The sequence below is a fragment of the Rhopilema esculentum genome, chromosome 2 (assembly GCF_057945365.1).
Source record: "Rhopilema esculentum isolate cy_ngs chromosome 2, ASM5794536v1, whole genome shotgun sequence".
Lineage (NCBI taxonomy): Eukaryota > Metazoa > Cnidaria > Scyphozoa > Rhizostomeae > Rhizostomatidae > Rhopilema > Rhopilema esculentum.
The window spans coordinates 6,248,120-6,269,959 of NC_142816.1; the positions used below are offsets into that span (position 1 = coordinate 6,248,120).

General features: G+C 36.2%; 1 protein-coding gene across 1 annotated transcript; it reads left to right on the forward strand.

The window, feature by feature from the left end:
* The first annotated feature begins 207 nt into the window (after window positions 1-207).
* LOC135695376 (uncharacterized) lies at window positions 208-16,500 on the forward strand. Its single transcript, XM_065214447.2, has 21 exons — window positions 208-353; window positions 782-803; window positions 926-1,000; window positions 1,095-1,225; window positions 2,358-2,502; window positions 3,020-3,087; window positions 3,330-3,417; window positions 3,635-3,706; window positions 4,024-4,134; window positions 4,727-4,789; window positions 5,113-5,175; window positions 5,633-5,669; window positions 6,087-6,196; window positions 6,653-6,709; window positions 7,186-7,264; window positions 7,429-7,451; window positions 8,319-8,389; window positions 8,743-11,852; window positions 12,137-12,202; window positions 15,380-15,448; window positions 16,431-16,500. The coding sequence occupies exons 1-18, from the start codon at window positions 301-303 to the stop codon at window positions 8,924-8,926; spliced, it is 1,452 nt and encodes a 483-aa protein (XP_065070519.2). The 5' UTR covers window positions 208-300; the 3' UTR covers window positions 8,927-11,852; window positions 12,137-12,202; window positions 15,380-15,448; window positions 16,431-16,500.
* Window positions 16,501-21,840: the final 5,340 nt, after the last annotated feature.

Below are 21,840 nucleotides of genomic sequence, written 5' to 3' on the forward strand. Positions count from 1 at the left end.
CCGATATCATCTGGTGGTGCTGCATAAATGGAAAGTGCCATAAGCTGGTCCCTAGAAAACAAATTTGAATATTTAATGACACAAAGAAAAGCAAGTTAAAAGCTCATCAAAAAGCAATTTAATCTATTTTAAGTGCAACAGTTTTGAGGGAACTTGACAACAAGTTGTCGTTCCTTGTAACTTGGTGACTTGGTGACTTTTGTTTATAGAGCCTAGACCCCTACATTTACTGAACGCGGAAGAAATGGCCTAGGCATAGCCCGACTCAGCCGACTGTTCATTGCCCGAGTAAACAAAAATATGCAATTAAAATTTCCGAAAAGACGAGATTTTTGGACATGGGAGGAACTGAGGTACCCTAGTAGATAATTTTATTACTTTGGAATCTTTTATCGACCACAGTCGCCTTAAATTTTTCTCATTTTCCAATCTTTTTATTTGAAATCAAATCGTTCTTTTTTCAAAATGATTATCTAAATTGTACCACCAACGTTGAGTGGTTATGCTCGATTTTGTAATAGGCGAATGAAACTTTTTTGCTTCCTTACTATTTCATTATTTGAAAACTCAATGGAAAGATAGAAAAGGAAACAGAAGAGCCAAGTTGAAAACAGTAGAGTTCAAAACATAGAGTTATGTTGAGCTCTAAACTTGTTTTGTTGGAAAAACTTCCAATGGTATTATCATTAGTAGGCTCCAAATAAAGCTAGTATTATTGCCCATTATGCAGGTATCATACATTGTTCTCCTATTATACTAAATCTTGTTACTTCTTTTTTAGCTGCTTGTCAAGTACCCTTGGTGTAAGTATCCTACAAGAAATGTTTTTTTGCACCTGATCATGAAGGCACCAGAATCTGAAAAAAATTGTTTTCCAAATCTGTTTATAATGAAGGTTAAAAATAATGATGATTTGTATTTTTAGTTTCAAAGGGATTTATTTGCCAAGAATGTTGCAAAAGAGAAGTCAAAAGAATGCACAAGTGGGATGCATCCCAAGGTATTTATATAAAGTTTAATTCCAATTTGAATCAAAATTAAGATTAACAAAAGTTTTAAAGGTGATCATGAATGAATTTTGATTTGCTTTCTAGGATATCAATGAGATGTTTGAATTGAAGGTACTAAGTCCTGACTTGCACAGGACCTTCAACATGCATGATGACACATACAACACCAAAGTGGTGCAAAAGTCAATAGATTTGCTGAGCAACAGATTCTTGACGTAAGATTTTAGTATAGTATTTGCCCTTTTTCATTAAAGCAAGCAGACAGTCATTATGATAATCATTACTACTTACAATGATACTTTTAATGATTAAGATTAAGGTTAAGATTTAAATTCCCCCCCCCCCCCAGATAAAATGTTTTTACAAAAATTTAAGATTTTGTCTGTAAACTTAATTTAGGATTTGGTTTTCTCTTGTGCTCAAAAGGTACAAGATGGATTGTAAAAAAGCTGCTGCTACATTTCTAACCAATTGTAAGGTTTTTGTCATATCTTTTGACATCATATTATTACTTATTTCAATCAAATTTGTTTGTTGTTTTAGTTGAAATTATCGCTCCCTCACACCAAAATTTATCAATTTTCTCCTCTGAACCTCTGTGTTATTTTCTTCCTAAAGTAGCATGTTTCTTCTTTTCTGAAAGCCTTTGCCATAAACAAACGGAATGGCAATGTATCTTTGACAGAGAGGGGCAATCACATTGAAGCTGCTGACACCAAAGTTCATTCTTTTTACCCCCTATTTGAAAATGACAAAACCTTTGAGGTGAACGCCAGGGTTGTACTACTACTACTGAGATGGCACATGCAGTTAATACTGTACGGCACATCTCACAATGCCACACCAGCTGTTTCTATCCTGTGTCAGTTCAGATAATCTATTTAATGTTTGCGCTTCCTTTGAGAAATCCAGTTTAATTCTGTTGCTGGCCAAATCTTGCCTTACTGTCTGCATCCAGGTCGTCTTTGAACTTCCTTGCGGCTGTTTTACTTTCCTGAGATATTCTTCAAGGGGTTTCCTTGCTGGTGTTTCTGGATGAAAGCACATGAGATGTCCTAATCATGTCAGTCTCCTTTCTTTTATTATTTCACCCCATGGCACTTTGTTCTGGCATAGGGCTTGTTGTTGGTAATATTTATTTGCCAGTTAATTCCTAGCATCTTTCTTAGATGTTATTCAGAGTTATAACACATTGTAAATAAGTGAGCATCCTTTAAATCCATGACCCAGAACTCCATCTAACAAAACTTTTCTTAAGTAGGCACATGCTCCTGGTGGAGGAGAGTTTAGGATGAAACAGCCCCTCACATAGTTTACTTTCATTCGACCTTTTACATTTGATTTTAGATTTCAGCAAATAAAAGAGTCTCGAATGGCGTTCCAGTTTTATGAACACATGGATAATGCAGGTCTCGTTGTTAGCGAGCATGTCATACTAAGGACCTTGAAAATGTGCGGAAGAGCAGTTTCTCCAGCCAAATTAATGCAGCATGTAAGTAGTGTGATATTTTTAGACACATTGTAATTTATTACAAAATTTTCTACAGCTGAAAGCATACAAACGATTTTTTAGATTCAAAGTCACACATCTCAATGATAATACTGTTACTTAAATTGCTCTTTTTAACACATAAAGCCACTTAAGAAAGAAATGATTCCCTTTTTTCAAACATAACTTTATTTTTTAAATAATTCTATGTTCTTCCTATACCATATTTAATTCGTCTCAATTCTTTCTATATAAAGATAATTCTCTCTGGGCCTCTATTTTTTAAAACGTTTATGATGAATTTTTTAGTTTGCTATTACTGTATGGGTAATTATCAATCTTGGTTTTTAAGGCACCAAAACGTTTGTGTCTTGTTGCTTACGAAAACCAGTATTCTGTCAAAACAATAAATCAAGCTAGCCAACTCACTGACAACAAGTTTTTCCCGCTCTTCCTGGCAGGTAATTTCAATCCTGTTGCTTGTATCTAAATTCTATTGGACAAATACTTTTTTCTGTAGTTGAAGCATATGGACCGCCTTGTTCCAGATCGTCTCATGTTCTACGAGTTCTTGGATTTACTTCTGATGTAAGTCATTTTTATATTGTTTTAAACTCCTATCTCTGACCATTTTGTTTTTCAATCACCAGTTGGACGACGGTGGTTAATTGTTTTAATATTACATGAGCTGTGTAATTATTGAAGTCGAAGCTGTAAAACATGTGTGGTAATCCTACAAAAAGTAGTGTTTAGGAGCTGACGATAATCTAAGCCAACAAACACGGAATTTGCATCAGAGTTTTCTACAAATTCACTGTCCCTTCTTGTAGATGTGAAAAAATTTCAGCTGATAGAATGAAACGTTTAAGAAGTTTAGAAGAAGGGAAGATTGGCAAAAATGACCAGAGCTTGTATGAGGTATTGGTGTACTGTATAAAATTCGTTGCTTTAGTTGCTTTATTTGTAACAGTTTTTATATATATTTTTAATTCAGATACTTTTTTTTGGCTATTGAATTATTCAATTTATTTTGAATCGTGATTAGAAACTGACACAATTGTATCTTTGCTCGAGTTATCCTAATTTTGTTCATTCAAGTTTGATTATTGACTATTAAACGTGCTTGTCTTGGCAGCTCAAAGACTTTCGAGAACTGCTTCTTACAGAGGACGAGAAATCTGCGGAGAGACTGAACCAGGCTTATAAGGTTTGAAATGAATAAATTTAAAGGTTGTTGAAGCTTCTCTGTAAAACGTATCGTGTAGGCATGACAGAAAGCCTTGTCCCCACATGTTGAAAGAAGTCAACAGAAATGTGACTGCCGGACGACCCCTTGTCCTCTCTACTGTTTCTACCCCATGTTAATGTTCATCCTATATTTTCGTATTTTTCAAAAAATTCAAGAATTCTTTTATTACAACTTAATTGTTGCGGTAATTATTTTGTGTATACTTCCTGATCCTAGCATTGCTAAATTTTCCCATTCTTATATGCATTTTTAATGAAATAGTCTTTTTTCGACAGTTTAGTCTGGAAAAGATACCTATGAGAAAATCGAAAGAAAGTAGTGATATTAATGACGAAAAGCCATGGCTTGTTCCTCCAATAGTTCCCCATGAAGTCAGAGAAAAAATGGTATCTAAATACAATTATTACTGTGTCGTTTATCTATAATATTCATTTTTAACTATTAATGGACGGCCACGCTAGTTTTAAGCATGAAAGTGCCCGCAGTTAGGCGGCCTTAGGCTTTTCCATTGGCCTTTTTTTTCTATGTTGAATTTTTAAGAAAGAGATTTCAAAGAAAACGATAATGAATTTTTTCTTGGGCAAACCCTTAACCTCCCTTTTTTTCTTCATTCACCTCTTCAAAGATTATGTAATGCCCTTTTGGTGATTATGTATCCTTTCGTAGATGGTTGAGAGCATTATCTCTTCCCGGGGACTCTAACATCTTTTGTAGCCATTAAGTTTGGTCGTTTAACTTGGCTACATCCCTGGCCTATTTAAGCTAGTAAATAAAAGTTGATAGCCCTGTTAAGCAATATTCAAGGAAAGACAGCTGTACTAAGAGAGTTTTCAGTAGCCCATAGGCCCCTCACATTTTTAATAATACTTATTATTATGTTTTTGTTTTAATAAATCTGTAAGTAAATGTTTAGAAGCAAGTTACTTCAGGAAAATTCTCCTGGCATTCATTTCTAGACTGGCTTGTGTTTCTTTTTAGGGTAAAATCAACAAGAAACACAGAGAGCTCCTGACTAAAACACTGGCTCTTTCGAATAATGAGGTATCATTAAATAATAGTTAAGAAGATTTTGCGTTTGAACCATAAATGTAGAGTACAAATCCCCCACTTTTCAGAAACAGTGGTAGAGTACCTACTTTCAGCGCACATAAGGTGCCACTTTTTTGACTACATGTGCCCCTTTCCCCCCTCCCCGCTTTTGAAATGCTTCCTAAGTCTATGGTTTGTCCAACTAATCCATGATTGCTTGAAACAAAGGGTACTGTTGAGCCCATTGACTGCTATTTCTAATAGTGATGGCATCAGAACCTAAAACTTGGCTAGATAGATTCAAAAGTATTTACTCATAGCTGTTACACTTTTAGGTGCTGGCTAAAGGGACATTTCCTTCATGTAACTGTGATAAACCGGATTTGATTCCAAACAAGGTAGTGAAATCAGTACTTTCCAGTTACTTATAATTTTCATTGAATTAATCATTGCAGTATGAATGCGTACTTCTGAATGTTTTTTTTACAAAGGAAGATTGCACCAAAGGATGCATGCGTTGTTATATAAGCGTGAAAAGGGCGCTAGGGACGAAGGTGACTAGTGAAAAATTATTAAGATTTACAGCAAAGTGGGCAAAAAGCACCATACTCGGGCAAAAGTTTTGGAAAAATGATGGACCAGCACCCCCGATGTTTTGGCGCTCTTGGACCTATGTGTTGGTTTGTAACATGCCTTAAAGATTTTCATAAAGGCAAAACCTGATTCAGTGCTTTAACCGTTGCTCAACCTCACCTCAGAATATGGTTAGATTAATAAAATGGGTAATACCTTAGGCTATTGCATAATAAACTCAATTCCTATCGAATTGCAATTCTTGGATCTTTGACTTTTTAGGAAGTGAGGCCAGAAAGTGTTTTTGACAATGATCCAGGTTTGACTACAATTCAATCCATTACTTATTTCGTAATTATGTAACTTGATATTAAGGCCCGCCGCGAAAGGGGCAAGGGGCAGGCTCCCAGGTCCTGAGCTGAGAGGGACACGAAAAGGTAAAGCAATGTCCTAACAATGATAAAAGTTATAACAAACATAGTCTTAATGACGTCATTACGTGCCTTATCTTTTTTTTTTGCCCCAGGCCCCAGAAAAGTTCTCGGTGGTTCTGTTGCTATTTAAAGAGAACTAATGTTTCTTTGGCAAGGCAAACAGAAAAAGTTTAAAATACCAGACATTTTATGATCCCTTCCAACTGAGGGGCCTATCGAAGAGTGATTCTATGTGTAATGCAAGGTCATTGCTCAGTTTACGTCAATTTAAATTAACTATGAAACTCGGCCTTGTTTTTTAGATCAAATTTTTGCTGGTAGACCAACTACAAGTCCCGTCTGTGAAGTGCCCGCAGTGGACAGTTTTACAGATCATTTGAAGCTACGGGGAACTCCTGTTGTTACAGAAGAGGCAAATTTAGTCTTTTTCACTGCTTTAAAAAAGCCTTTCTGAAATACGATTTGTTATTTAATTCAAAATATTTATCATTTGGTTCTATGTTCTATGTTAATTTCATTTTAAATCTGCTTGTCTTTTTCTGTGAGCCTTCGCAGATCATTTCACAAATGCTCAGGGAATCGTTTTAAGGGTGCGAAAAGGTGGTATACGATGAAGCCACCTTCCTTGCCAAAATAGTTCAAGCACCCAAAACTCCTAGAATGAACTCAGACAATACATGGCTAGAATTGCAATCTTGTAAATTTGCAGTAATCTGAAGGTTTTATTGGATTGGATTGGATTGGATTGGATTGGATTGGATTTGATTTGATTAGATTGAATTGGATTAGATTGGATTAGATTGGATTAAAATTGGATTTATTGTTTTCCTTTTGTATTTTCATGTGATAAATCAATATCATTTTTTAGGATATCAGCTCAACACGTAAAGCCATCGAAGAGGTACGATGGAATATCGCTACGCAGGTAACGTTGATATTGATATTCATAGCTTCTTGGGGTCAAAGTTTATAACAAATCATTAAGAAAGGGGCTAAGGAAGTGGGTATTTGGGGCCTGACCATCTCAGAAATTTCTAGAGTTTACCCAGGTAAGGAGGATATGCAGAAACCGCGCCGCCCAAGCCCTCTTGTATGGAGAGTTCTAAAGAAAAGATGACCGGCTTTAAGAAATTGCGTTCTTTATTCCAAATCTTCATTCCTGAGAGATTCAAATTATGTTCAAATTATGGTAAGACTGTCTCAAATTCAAATGGTGAAAACTGTACCATATTGATTGAATTACTTGGTGGTGTCAAACTAATCAAGGTGATTCCAGCAATGGGTGTGGTTGAAATGTTTTTTGCCACGCCCAGAGTAGAGTCCGTTTCGTATTGAGTAAATGAGAAAACGAACCCCGGTTGTAAATTGTGAAAATTTCTTTCAGCAATTTTTTTTCTTCAGGGCGAAAGAATGCGGCGGAAGCGAGAACAGACGCAGAAACGACCAAGGCTTTACACTGAGAGAAGAAATACGGCAAGAGGCAAGAAGATATTATTGAATCAGATTAAACTGATTGTGTTGAACTTTTTTACCATCTTTTGAACTTTAAAACTTTGTATCACGTGACAGTAAGCTATTCTTAGCGAAATATTGAAGTCAGTATGATATAATTCTAATTTTAACAGTTGATTATTCTCGTTTCAGATAACACCAAGAAAACCACCGAGGTTTGGCTGTTTTCAAATTTATTTTTTGCTTGCTTTATCTCTAAATGATTTTCAATCAATTAATCACTCCAATCAACCATTACATTGAAAAATCAATCAATCAATCAATCAATCAATCAATCAATCAATCAATCAATCAATCAAACGTATAATGGAACAGAAGTTCTTGCAGCACTATCTGGAATCCAGTTTTTTGTGATAGAAAATGTGTTACTTTGGCTATTTTTGTGTTACTTTGGTTATTCTTTAAACTAGTTACGTATCAAATATACTGAAATTTAATACTTAAAACTATACCAGATGTTGGTCTTTCTGCTGTGATTTTGGAACCAGTGTACTGATGGCGCAGTAGCAGGGGGTGTAATAGAACTTCCAGAAATGTAGCAACCTATTCCTCATTTTCAAACGTACTTAAGTTTACGTATAATTTACCCGCGGGACAATCGCAGATTTCTCAGGGCCATAAAACGTAAGATTTACTTGTTTTGTTTTTCAACCCCTTGGTCATATCGACAATGGCTCGGCAGCAGTTACTGTCATCTCTCTATATTAAGGTCTGGGGCGTGGTGGGAATTTTTTGGGCCGGGAGAAACAGGTTTTTAGGGGCACACCATGTTGATGCTGTTTTTTTCTTGTTGTCATCACTTGTAATATGGTGGAAATGAGTGTCCGGGAGGCAGCGTGGGGCCTTTCACTGGTTTTTTTTCTCACAAATCTGGTGTTGCAAACGATAAAAACTTAAAAGAAAGAAAAATCGAAGGAGTCCACATGAAAAGTTTTAAGGGGCCTACATTAAAATTTCCTTAGTCCTGGTGGGCCACAACGCCCCTGATTGAGGTTAATATAACATCATATTTCGTTTGTCAGGACCATGCTTCAAAGGACTTTCATTCGAAGGGTCACCCGACTAGCAATGTACTACGACCTGTCAGGGCAAGGTTAGTGAATCTGTTTCTCCTTGATTATCGATGTAAAATGGTGCTAACTGTCCTTTTTATCATACATTTTTAAATATGACCAATCTTTAAATAGATACTAAAGTGATTCTGAATATTATTAATTGAGGCTGTGCAATAAAAATCTGCATCAAAACTACCAATTTCGATAGCAACTGCCATTCTACTTTGTCTTGCTCACAAGCTCGTATTCCCTGGTTTATCAACTGCCATGAATATATGGTTTGAAGGAACCCCGCTTTAGAACAAATAACGTTGCGGTTTCAAAGTTTAGAAATTATAGAATTAGGGCATTGTGGGGCTTGTTACTTATTCGGAAGAAATTTTCTTTTTAGGATTAAGAAATTATCTTTGACGATGAAAAGTGATGAGGGTCATCAGGAATCAAAAGTCAACCCTGGCAGGAACCAAAAGCCATCAAGCGCCGAGAGTACTTCTAATGGAGAAAACAACAACATTTCCTTAGATGAAAGACTGAAACAAATTGATCAGCTTGTAAACAGAGTTTGCCAGAGATAGAACAAATAATTCATTGATAATCGATGGGTTTAAAGGTTATTCTAGCCGTGAAAATAAATGGCAGCAAAAAAATGAGCGCTGCGGAGGTGAAGGAAAGCCTTTTCCTATCTTCCCTCTCATTCGCCTGCGCAGCTTCCCTTTTTTGCTATCTTTCCCCTTTTTGCTGCTGGTAATTTTTGCGGCTCTGGTACCCAGGGTTGTACCCAGGGTGCTAAACCGATGTAGTGGTTATTCCCCACATTAAAAATTGCAATCATCGTCAATCACCTCATCAAATCGTTATAATCATCATTAATCATCATCATCATAATCGGAAACATCAAAATCATCACCAACCGTTATTTTTGAAATTATCATCAGCATTTTGATCATAATAATCATTACAATCATCAACCGAAATCATTTTTATCATTAAGCATCATGCCCATCGGTATCATCAGCATGATCATCTCATTAAATCATTATAATCATCAACATCATCATCATAATCGGAAACATCAAAATTATCATCATAGTCATCATCTGAATCAGCAAAAGCGTCACATCAAAACCATCAACATCAAATGTTACATTAAACAGCTTGAACATCTTAACCAATCCTATTAACATACTTGTGTATAATGACGGTGGAAAAGCATTTAGTGATCATAATCATAATCATTTCCATTAACATCAACCTTTTGTCACTGTATTGATTGTTTTCGAGTCTTTGCGTGTTTTCCTTTTCTAGCTAAAAAAGTAAATCTTATTCTGTCTCGCTCTGGCGCTTTTGCTTAAAAAGTTTCTCACGGTACATCATAGCACATATATTTATTGCTTCAATTTTCTTGTCATTAAATCTTTGTTTTACCACTCAGTTTTAATCACGGGTTATAAAAGAATGGATTACAAAAAGACTTCGATTTCCGAATGGCTTGTCTTTGTATTTTTTCATGTTGGTTTTCATTAAAAAATTTTCTTTACAAATTTGTTGCGTATCCCTAGAATTGATTGAATCCTCAATAAATCAACAGAATAGAATTGACAGCAAGTCGGGAAGAAGGTCGTACTTGAGTAAAATTTTTGGAAGCACCAAAACAATGGCCCCCCTTTCTATTGACTCGTGACAAGCAACATACCAGTGTACAGCGTATTTTACAATTTTGTCCCAAATAACAAACAAATGAATTTCAAAAGCCTGCGTTTCTGCTCTAGAAAAAATGCCATAATCATTTGTGCTAAGTAGCTTGAACGATTCTTATGGGATCTTTAGCATAGGGGGAGGTAAGTTCCCTTCCCCTAGATAAAAATTCCATTGGGACTTGCAGAATTATTGTCTCTCCCTCCAGTTACTTTCATCAGCCTTGCACTGTGGGAGTACGTTTCATTCTCTAATATTGTTACATGATAAAAAACACAGTAGCAAAGATTTTATCATTCTTCCTCAATCCTAAACAAAATTCAAAATCTGTGTCGCTCAAAACAGGTGGAAAGGTGCAACAGGGTGGACCCCGTTTTGCGGGCAGCTTCTAATTCTTTTGTAACTGTCTTTTAATTTGATGTTCTGTAGACATCTTGTAAAAGGGCTAACTGCTGTCACTAGAAATGTTTTAACAAGTTTTGAGAAATTTCAACATGAATAAGGCACTGCTTTCTTATTTTGATAATTACAAATGACCGATGTCAAGGGCACTTTTTTAAAAGCAGCTTTGGGCTCCTTAGCTTTCTATCAACGGGCAAGAGGGGTAGCCACCAACCCCCACCCCCGTTGCGCCCCCTTCCAGCGTCCCTGGCTTAAAAATAAAATGATTTTAGATTTTTTGTTCAGTCAAAATGACACACGTTTAAAAATATTCAGACACGGCAAATATTAAAATCTTCTAATAAAAGTGTATTTGTCGCGAGGATTGTCTAGCTAAAACGCATTTGCGTATTTGCTTTAGTGTCTTTCCAATCAAATAAATTGTCCTTCGTAAATGGGAGAAACACAAGCGATTGCTAGGCCGTGGTAATTACCCTTTGAGTAAGAGGGTTGCATGGCAACGTGTGGGTACATCCCCTTCATGTTGCGATTCTCAGAAGAACAAGCGGGAGCAGGCCGCCTGTTTCCGTCTTACGGAACATTCGGGTTTAGAAATTTCGTCACTGCAATGAACTCGACTCAATAAAAATTGAGTCGAATGTCTTCCTCTAAACCAGAAACAGTGTTGTATGAATTTCAGATACCATAATGTCACAAACAAAGAGATAGGATCAAAGCACAGGATTGCTTTAGTGGGAAGCTTGTTGATGGCAGAAAGGGGGATTTCCCTAGTCGATTATGTCTGCCCACAAACAGGCCGAACAAACTTCTCGGAGATTCAAAACATATTGAAGCTCCCGTTAAATAGAAATTTCAGATTATTTCTACATAATTATAACACGAAGACTTTGTTATGTTTTAACAAGAGTGTAAAATGAAGTTCCATTTTGGCGATGTTATTCTCATTCTTGGAGTCTGATGATATCATTGATTTACGGTTATTAACGTTGCACAAGATTGCATCAGTTGTTTAGAAATGCTAATCTAATCATTGCAGGTATCTAAATTTGAGATACCAAGTCATAGGCAAGGGGACTTTTTTCTGGCGCAAGTCTTAACAAGCCTCAAGATTTGCGTTGCGCGGAGGGAAAAAACTTCTGCTCAGGGCTGATGTATCATTTCTCGCCACTCATCTGCATTCTGATTGGTTGGCTGTGCAGTAAATTCCAGGATAGAACAATGGCTCTTGAAAAGGATAAGCAGACATTATGAGTATAAGTATCAGTACGTACAGTAAGTATATCGATTTTAAACAGGTGGTAGCAAAATAAAAACATCAATATTGCAAGAAAGGAGCAATTTCGAAGCCGTTTAACAGCACAGGCACAGAGCACACACTACATTGGCCTTCAAGAATCATAACATGTAAGTTTTTAAACATGGTTGGTTTGTTATTTCCTTTGTTATTAAAACACCTGCTTTCAATTTAGACTTTCGCAGGTGTTTTGAGTATCGCACAATGATACAGGATTCAAAGCAAACATTCTTGTTGGTTTGATGCCATCTGCTACGAATACTGAAGGCCGAACCACACCGGAGCCTTCTGAATGTTTCATGTTCTTTGCAACCTAATGATATCAAAGAAGGATTTTTGGTTTTTATATAGCCTTCGAAGAGATTACTTATAAGAACGTTTTTCTATTTTCTAGAGGATATCACATCGTGTGAAATACACTCAAGGATTCAACGATCGTGTTCTCGTCTACCTTTTAAAGGTAAGCTTGATACAAATACTTTTATTCTTACAGCGGTTTCTATTCTTATCATCATATGTCGTGAAACACTTTGAATTAAAATTCATTATCTAAGTACCAGTGCCTTATCTAAGTACCAAATGGAAAGAAAGCGAGACCACGACTATCTAGATATTTGGCTGCCACACCCAGACAGTAGGCCAACCAAACTTTTTCAACATGCCAAGGGCATCCAGATCCAAGGTCCGAGCCCAGTCTAGATAACCCACGATACTTTTAGGTTGGGTATTTATTTAAACATTTGTGGGCCTGTGACTTTCTTTGTCTTCGGGGCTACGAAAATTTATTAGGATTATTGGGGCTCCCTGGGAGAGGCTTTCAATATTTTGGGTCTCTGTCAAACTCATCTTTCTCGACCGAGTCTACTTTTTTAGGTTTGCGATGAATTTGTCTTGGTCTACACCTTTTGGTTTGATTGACATTCCTCATTCCTCAGTTCCAAAATTTTTGAATTCTGAGCTCAAAAAGCAAACAAATGAACCACTAAACTTATGCTCAGTTTTCTATCGTTATATGTATTTTTAAAAAATTGTGCCTTGCTACTTTCAATCTCAAGACATTCTCCCGTGTTTTGTAGTGCTCATTTGGGTTCGTTAGGAGAATCACAACGAGGCACTGTCAACGAGGCTTTGTAACCATGGTCAACCGCAAGCCTACCACTTTTAGCTTCGCATAGTTGTATCCATGGTATAATCCAACCAATTTTAGATGAATTATTACTTTACCATTCAACACATATACAAAATTTTAGTACCCTCTTGGTTACTGTTCCACCGCTTTAACAGTCCTAACATTCCACTTTCAGCAACAATGTTTTCCTGTACACCGAAATGTTGTTTGAGCCTTAAGTTTTAATATGTGAAAAGATCAAAAGAAACACACTAGTTGAGAACCACTTCAATGTGTCCCATCTGTGAAGAGGTGGGAATGCTTTGTTTATCTCAACTTCTTAACACAGGACAAGAATCGGTAAAGAGACCAGTTATTGTTATCTTATTCTTATTATCTTATGGCTTAATCGCCATTCCTGGTAATTTTTCACATGACCTCGGAACACCAAGCCCTTGCGTTCTCAACGAACGGCCATAAACAGAAATGAGCCCCTGTTCTGTTTGAAGCATTTTGTTTACAAATTGTTTCACAGCTATGTCCTCAAAATTTAAAATACAACGTAATTTTTCAACAATATTTTGGACAGAAGCCCTAAAAATGAATAAAGCTCCAGAAAAGCGGTCAGACTGTTAACATTATTCGAACGCTTGGTAGACCAAAGCTATCGCAATTTTCACTACTGCTGGTCCATTTATCTTCCTTTATGGATAAGTCTCCTTCATGAAGTTAAGTCATCTGGGAAAGAGGCCAGAATGATTGGGTATGACGTATTTACTTTCCCAAAAGATGTCTTAATTTTGCAGCAAACTTCAATTTGTATGAAGCAAACTCTACTCCTGCAATATCTGGGAATCACTATCAGAAGTCAAAGAGGATTTTGGGGGTGGGGGGAATCTGCTACGCCCCTAGTAAGATATGACTTTGAAAAGGTATTTGTTAACCAGATATTCTCATCTTGGAACTATAGAAAAAGGTGTTAGAATAATCAACTGCTCCTGCTCTATCATTGACCGGGCTCTATATAATAAAGTAAAAATAAAGTAAGAAGAATAAAGTGAAAGTTTGTACACGAGTAAAAGCCTATTGGCAAAACGCTAAAATGCTTAGTTCTTAGTTTCTCTCAGGCTAGCTGATCTGAGCAAAGAGTTTACAAAGGGTGAAACATAAATCGGTTGTGGTCTTTAAATTCTTTGTTTGGATTGGAGGAACATGTCCTGTAAAAGGCAAAACTCAAGAGTCAATCATTTCCCTTTTTACACTTATTTTCTGTCGTTGAAAAACAACAAAATTGTCAATAAAAATAATCTAAAAATTGTTTCAGCCTGTTTTACAGAATTTTCCCGCATTTCAAATTTTTCTGAAGTATTCTGCATTGACAAAGTGTTTCGCAGATATAATAGCATTTATTTGATAGCCAAAGACTTCTGATTTTTTTACAAAAATTGGCGTCCTTACTCATATTGCAGACTTTCTCAGTGTTTCCAAGAAATTTGTCTAAGGTTGTCGTGTCTTGTCTTGCAAAAGTGTTTTTATTTCAGTTTCTGAAACGAGCCCAGACAGGCCTTACTTGTTGGTTCACATTACAATAATTTGGATTTTTCAAGAACATTTGAAAGTATCTTAGCTGCACTGAAACGCTGATATAAGAAGGAGAGAATTTAAGGTTAAAGGGGTATTGTATTAGATAACATGATTCGATGAAGGCCTACTGAACATGGCAAAGCGTCCCGGAACAGTTAGCATATATCATAAATTAATATCATTATACCCTGGTTTGAATTTTCTTGCATTGTTTATATTCTTTCTCTCGTATCTTAAAATAGCCGTGAATTCACACTGGTTTTTACTTTAATATACACAATTCATCAGCAACAAAACTGGGATGTTCCCTTTCCTCCAGCTTTTGTTATCGCCACTTATATCGCTTTGCGAGCTTGCACAAAGGTGCAGAACATCGAAGCTGATAATACAATCTTTAGAATAGGTGTTTCGGAAGCATGGGCTGCCGCGTTTAGTGGCATATTGTGCACAGATTCGGATACGAGATCCTCTCTGTCCTGTTTTGTAATCCGAGCATAGCGCCAGTGTTAGCGCTGAGGCTTATAAAGCCTGTGTACTGACGATTAAGAATTTAATTCATTGACAACACGGCAACAATTTTACTGTCGTTCAGGCTCGGGCATGTTAACCAGTTAAATGACCCTTGGAACGATAGAAGGAAGTAGCTTCTATTGCAGCAAATGCGAAAGAACAGTCGTTCATAATTTGATAATATTTCTTGATCAAGTAAATACTGCCAGGATTCCAAATGTGGTGGCCTGCGAGGAGAACAGAACGCCAAATGAGCCACAGGTTTGGAGGTATTGAAAGAAACCACGTTATTTTTTGAGTCTCGTCGTATTAGAGGAAGTATTGTGATCTCGTTTTTGAGTAAGTTGATGTGAGAATGCAAGTTTTGTGTTGTTAATTTATAGTTAATACAAGCATATTTCGGTGTTGTTTCACAAATTTTTATTTTAATTTCAGGCAAAATGTTCAAAAATTTATTCGGGAAGAAGGGCGGTAAGCCAGAAGCAAAGCCACCAAGATCTCAAGGTATGAAAACATATGTTGTTAATAATTCCTTTAAGTAAAAATTTCTTTTTGGAGGAGTAGGTAACACTTGGATTTTGACCACCCTTGCCTTGAAGTAATTGCTAGAGACTTTTAGGTGTTGGCAACTTTTTAGTACTTATGGAGGGAAATTACATACTTTTCAGGCCAGTTACCTTATCATGATTTACTAATCTTACATCACCTTATTTTGAGAACAGTGTTCAACCACCCGTACCCTTCTCCCAAAATCCCAGAAATCATTTGTTGCCACCAGAGCCATAGGTACTGGCTGTCAATAGCTAATTCCCTACCGCCCATCTCATCACATTCATAAGTTCAGACGGGTTGCGTATGTACTATTAAAGAGGGCGAGAATTCCTTTAAAGCGTGTTAGAACGTAACAGATCTTTGCAATCTCTCAGTTGCTTTTTCAGGATAATAATCGATAAGAAGAATTAATTGTTTAAATTAGAGAAAAATGAAAAACTTAGCAATGTTTGCTCATGTTTGATCTTGTATTAGTCTCACTGACAATGATCACTGTTAAGTCAGTTGTATACTTTAGGATGTAATGTTTCGATTTTGTGATGCTGGTATGAATAGCAAACATTGGCGTATTCCTTTTTACAAAGGGAGCAACTTTGAGGCGTAGCTAGCAAGGGAATGTAGGAGATGTGATAACCCCCGCCCCCATTTCTTCATAGGTTTGTCGTTAAATCCTCAGTTAGTTCATCACATCCCTAATTAGTCGGTAAAATCACTTATCCTTAGTTGAAATAGAACCTGAGTCCTTCTTAATCGATTGTCTAAGTTGGAAAATCTTGATGACCCCCCCCCCCCCCCCCCTAGTCTGAAATATCAAGGTACGCACAGCAAAAGATTTCTTTAGATGATAAAAATGTCAATAAAGTCATTAAAAAGAATCTCCTGTTTACAATATAGAAATTATTCATTTTGTAAGCCCATTTTATCTTCTTTCTAGCTAGCAAAAATCAAGATGAAAATATGTACACAACGATCCTCGCTAGCAAAAAGCAAGAAGACCTTGCTGAAGAAATATGCCGTCTTCTTGAACGTCAACGGGATGTCACTGTCGAAGAAAGGGGGAGGGTCATTTCAAATTCTAAGGACAAACAGGGATGCTCAAGCAAGCTCTTGGATTATATTAAACTTCAAAGGGTTACAGGTATTGTTATTCTGTCTTCAGAAGAACTCTGTAAACTTATTAAAGGTCAAGAAAACGTACCATTGCAGATAACTGGAGAGGATGTGGACTTTGACTCGAGGATTCTCTCAGAGGCTTTTCAAAAAGACACTGATGTGAAAAAGAAAATTCTGATTGTTGTACCAAACGGCTCAGTTGACCATCTTTCATCTTTGCTCCGTGGAGTCGATGTTGTGAGTCTCGATACAAACGAAGATTCCTGGAGTAAAGTGATAGTGGCAAAGTTTAGAAAGAAGAACGAGCTTCGATCTTGAATGTCCTTTTTGTAAAGCGGATTCTGGGGGTCCAAATTCTGGCATTAGATCTGTCATGGACAAAACAAAGAGAAATCGCCGACATTGGTGATTGGTAACGAAAGAATTTAGACTTATATTTAGGGCTATGTTATTTCGTTTATGGAAATAGCTTTCTCTATTTGCGCAGATCTTTTACAAAGTAAATGTTTTTCTGTGCTTGAGTATTAGACAATATCTTGGCCTACATTTAAGTGAAATATCCATTGTACTTCGCCTGTATCCTTGCTACAAGAGTGCATTTTTTTCGAATTGCATGCTCATCTTTCGACGTTTCATGTTCATGAGAAACCAGAAAGCGGTTTAGATATGCCACTTTTTAGGAGCTAAACGTAAGAGAGACAGGGATAAGAATCTCTAGAGCCTCTTATAAGGATTATTTTGAGCGCTAATTAATAGCGCGGTATTAGGAAACGAGACTAAGCCGCAAGCATTTGTATAAAATTGAACATCGAACTGCTAGGACCAAATTGACAATAAGTGGCTAGGAAGTACTTTCGTTAAGCTATTTTTATCCCATTATAAGATATCTTGACTCCCAAGTTCACGCTAGTTTCAACGCATGCCTTTTGAAACATTGCAAAGCAATTATATCCGGAATATGCTTCATAATTACTGAAACATTTTCCAGTATATAAATTCGTGTTGTTTATATTTTGTGATGCATTTTGCATGTCATCAATCCATTAGTTTGTGATAAGATGAAGGTCATAGGGCTCTTTATTCAAGTGTGTGACGTGATGGAGAGAATTTAAGCAGAATTGATAGAGTTTATTTAAATATTTTGTAGAATTTATATTGTATCTCCGTAGAAACTTTTTGTATCTAGCCATTAATCAGAGTTTTTAGTAAATGGAGATAAGAAAAGTAACATAAAAATTGACGTTTACGAATATTTTTGTGATCAATTTCAATTATCCTAACGCATTTTGTTAATGTTATTTTTTCATGCATTTCAACAATGAGTTTATAATCTTACATTAAGATTGAATTTTGCTTGTCTATTTTGCAATTTGATCTACAGAATGTATGTGCATTAAAAAGTAAATGGAGGTGTACCTTTTTCTATTCAAAGCAACAGACACGTTTTTCCCTCCGCTTGATGATGGCTGTTCCTCCGAGATCTTAAAGCTTAAAGCATCCGACTGTTCCTACTCATTATAAGATGCACTAAACTTTAAGAGGCGAATCAATTGGTATGGGAAATGCTTGCAAATCTTGTGCTACTATTTGATGTACGGGAAAGTGGCTTCTTACTAAATAAGTTTTCCGGATGGCTATCTACCTTCCATTATTGCTTGGGAAATGCTAACAATCCTTATTTATCACGAAAAGTTTGTTGTGCATAATGTTTTCCTTTTAATTTGCACAACGCAACACCAGATACTACACTATCATCTGCACAAAATGAAACTAGCAACAATGCTCATCGTTTGAAGCAATAAATATTTTATAGACATTGCAAATAGTCTTGGGCTCAAAATACATTCTTGTCTTACCCCTGCTTAAACCTTTCAGCAATTCAAGTTTCCTCTTCTGGTTTGAGCACACTTTAATGTGCGAAGTCCTGAAATTGTCAGAAATGTCTCTATTCTGCTTGCCTTTGCATATTTTCTGAAAAGGCTACGGTAAAGTCAATGCAGATAAAGATAATAGTGGCCGTCTGGAATACTACAGAAAATATGAAAAGCTAAATTCATAGAAGTAAAGGTCCGGAGGAAACAGGGAGAACGTGTCCCAAAGTTTTCACAAACGAAACGAAGTGCCTTTTTGCAGCATAGGGGAAAAATGTACTTGCCATGCGCGCGATGAATCACAGGGGTTACAGCAAATGTCAACACTGCTCCCGCAACATTTCAGGACGAATACACCACATTGTTTTGAATGATTTAAGATTCGTCGATAGATCGACATATTCAATACAAAGGCAGCACAAAAGTTGCATGGTTGTTCTAGCAACAAATGTAACTAGTTCTATTGTCATAACATAGATGAAACTTTAAAAAATAAGCATTAAGTGTGTCTCGATTAAAATTTCCATTAAAACTGATGCAAATTCCAATCTGGAAATGCATTTGCATACAAGTACATATTTTCACACACCACAAAAGAATAAAATAAAATACATAATTTAGATGCAATAAGCAGAAAAGGGCGAAAACACACCAACCATTAGAAAGTTGAGGACATTTTGCAACCAAAGTTTGAAGAATCCAGGAAAATGTACACGTTTTCCCCATTAATGATAGGAAATGATACATCCAAAAGCTGTTTTGTTAGGCAATGAAAATCACTTGAAAATTGTCAAGCACTAGAGTGGTACAATCCTTGAACAAAAATTGTCAGAGAAGAGGTTCCGAAAAAGACATCTCCCTTGACCGAAGATAAATAAAAATGCGACTTGTGCTAAACACGTGCACTACACAACATGTCTTCAGAAACCATTCCAACAACCACTGAACAAAATCTTCAAAATTTTCCATTTGACTTTAAATTGACTTTCCCAAAGAGGAAGCCACACAATGCAATACTATAATAAAGTTAAAAATTAGTAATTGAGAAATAAAAGCCCAGAGTTTCAAATGCAAACCTTTGAATCAGTCTAAAAATTTGGATTAGCCAAGTAACTTTGTAATCGAAAAAAAATTATTTTAAAGAAATTGTCGCGAAAAAAAGGGTTACCTACAGACAAATCTAGCTTTTGCTACAAAACGAAACTATTGCCAAAGTAATTGCCAAATAACAAGGTTTTTGCTGTTTCTTATCATTTGTTGTGAATGTATTGCCTTTTCATGAAAAATGGAAGAAACTGGCCGCTACTTTTGATTATTATGAATGTGACTTCGTTGTCGATAAGGAATATGAAAAGGCTAAGTTGTCGCGAGAAAAAGGGTTACCTACAGACAAATCTAGATTTTGCTACAAAACGAAACTATTGCCAAAGTAATTGCCAAACAACAAGGTTTTTGCTGGTTATTAGCATTTGTTGTGAATGTATTGCCTTTTCATGAAAAATGGAAGAAACTGGCCGCTACTTTTGATTATTATGAATGTGACTTCGTGGTCGATAAGGAATACGAAAAGGCTGAATTGCCGCGAGAAAAAGTGTAACCTACAGAAAAATCTAGATTTTGCTACAAAACGAAACTATTGCCAAAGTAATTGCCAAACAACAAGGTTTTTGCTGGTTATTAGCATTTGTTGTGAATGTATTGCCTTTTCATAGAAAATGGAAGAAACTGGCCCCTACTTTTGATTATTATGAATGTGACTTCGTTGTCGATAAGGAATATGAAAAGGCTGAATTGCCGCGAGAAAAAGTGTAACCTACAGAAAAATCTAGATTTTGCTACAAAACGAAACTATTGCCAAAGTAATTGCCAAACAACAAGGTTTTTGCTGGTTATTAGCATTTGTTGTGAATGTATTGCCTTTTCATGAAAAATGGAAGAAACTGGCCGCTACTTTTGATTATTATGAATGTGACTTCGTGGTCGATAAGGAATACGAAAAGGCTGAATTGCCGCGAGAAAAAGTGTAACCTACAGAAAAATCTAGATTTTGCTACAAAACGAAACTATTGCCAAAGTAATTGCCAAACAACAAGGTTTTTGCTGGTTATTAGCATTTGTTGTGAATGTATTGCCTTTTCATGAAAAATGGAAGAAACTGGCCGCTACTTTTGATTATTATGAATGTGACTTCGTTGTCGATAAGGAATATGAAAAGGCTAAGTTGTCGCGAGAAAAAGGGTTACCTACAGACAAATCTAGATTTTGCTACAAAACGAAACTATTGCCAAAGTAATTGCCAAACAACAAGGTTTTTGCTGGTTATTAGCATTTGTTGTGAATGTATTGCCTTTTCATGAAAAATGGAAGAAACTGGCCGCTACTTTTGATTATTATGAATGTGACTTCGTGGTCGATAAGGAATACGAAAAGGCTGAATTGCCGCGAGAAAAAGTGTAACCTACAGAAAAATCTAGATTTTGCTACAAAACGAAACTATTGCCAAAGTAATTGCCAAACAACAAGGTTTTTGCTGGTTATTAGCATTTGTTGTGAATGTATTGCCTTTTCATAGAAAATGGAAGAAACTGGCCCCTACTTTTGATTATTATGAATGTGACTTCGTTGTCGATAAGGAATATGAAAAGGCTAAGTTGTCGCGAGAAAAAGGGTTACCTACAGACAAATCTAGATTTTGCTACAAAACGAAACTATTGCCAAAGTAATTGCCAAGCATCAAGGTTTTCGCTAGTTATTATCATTTCTTTTGATTGTATTGCCTATTCTTTGTTGCCGTTGCCTATTCTTTGGGAAGTTGCTGTTACTTTTGGTCATAAATGTGACTTCGTGATCGTTCATGTTTAAAATTAATGGCAACTTTCCTCCTTTTTACATGAAAAGGCAATACAATCAAAAGAAATGATAATAACCAGGGAAAACCTTGATGCTTGGCAATTACTTTTGCAGTAGTTTCGTTTTGTAGCAAAATCTAGATTTGTCTGTAGGTAACCCTTTTTCTCGCGACAACTTAGCCTTTTCATATTCCTTATCGACCACGAAGTCACATTCATAATAATCAAAAGTAGCGGCCAGTTTCTTCCATTTTCTATGAAAAGGCAATACATTCACAACAAATGATAATAACCAGCAGAAACCTTGATGCTTGGCAATTACTTTGGCAATAGTTTCGTTTTGTAGCAATAGCTAGATTTTTCTGTAAGCTACCCTTTTTATCGCGACAATGTTTCATCTCAATATTGTAATTTTATATAAATGTAGATATTTCGACATTTACCTGCAATTTTGTTTGTTGTTTTGAAATAATGATTAAAAGTTCTTTCTTGATATACCTTGATTAAGCAT

What these genes read in the sequence shown, in the direction of transcription:
- LOC135695376 (XM_065214447.2), top strand. Translation starts at nt 301, where the DNA reads ATGCAATTAAAATTTCCGAAAAGACGAGATTTTTGGACATGGGAGGAA. An exon ending in ATGAAGTCAGAGAAAAAATG is followed by an intron (nt 4,135 to 4,726) that starts GTATCTAAATAC and finishes GTTTCTTTTTAG; the next exon opens with GGTAAAATCAACAAGAAACA. An exon ending in TGTTTTTGACAATGATCCAG is followed by an intron (nt 5,670 to 6,086) that starts GTTTGACTACAA and finishes CTTGTTTTTTAG; the next exon opens with ATCAAATTTTTGCTGGTAGA.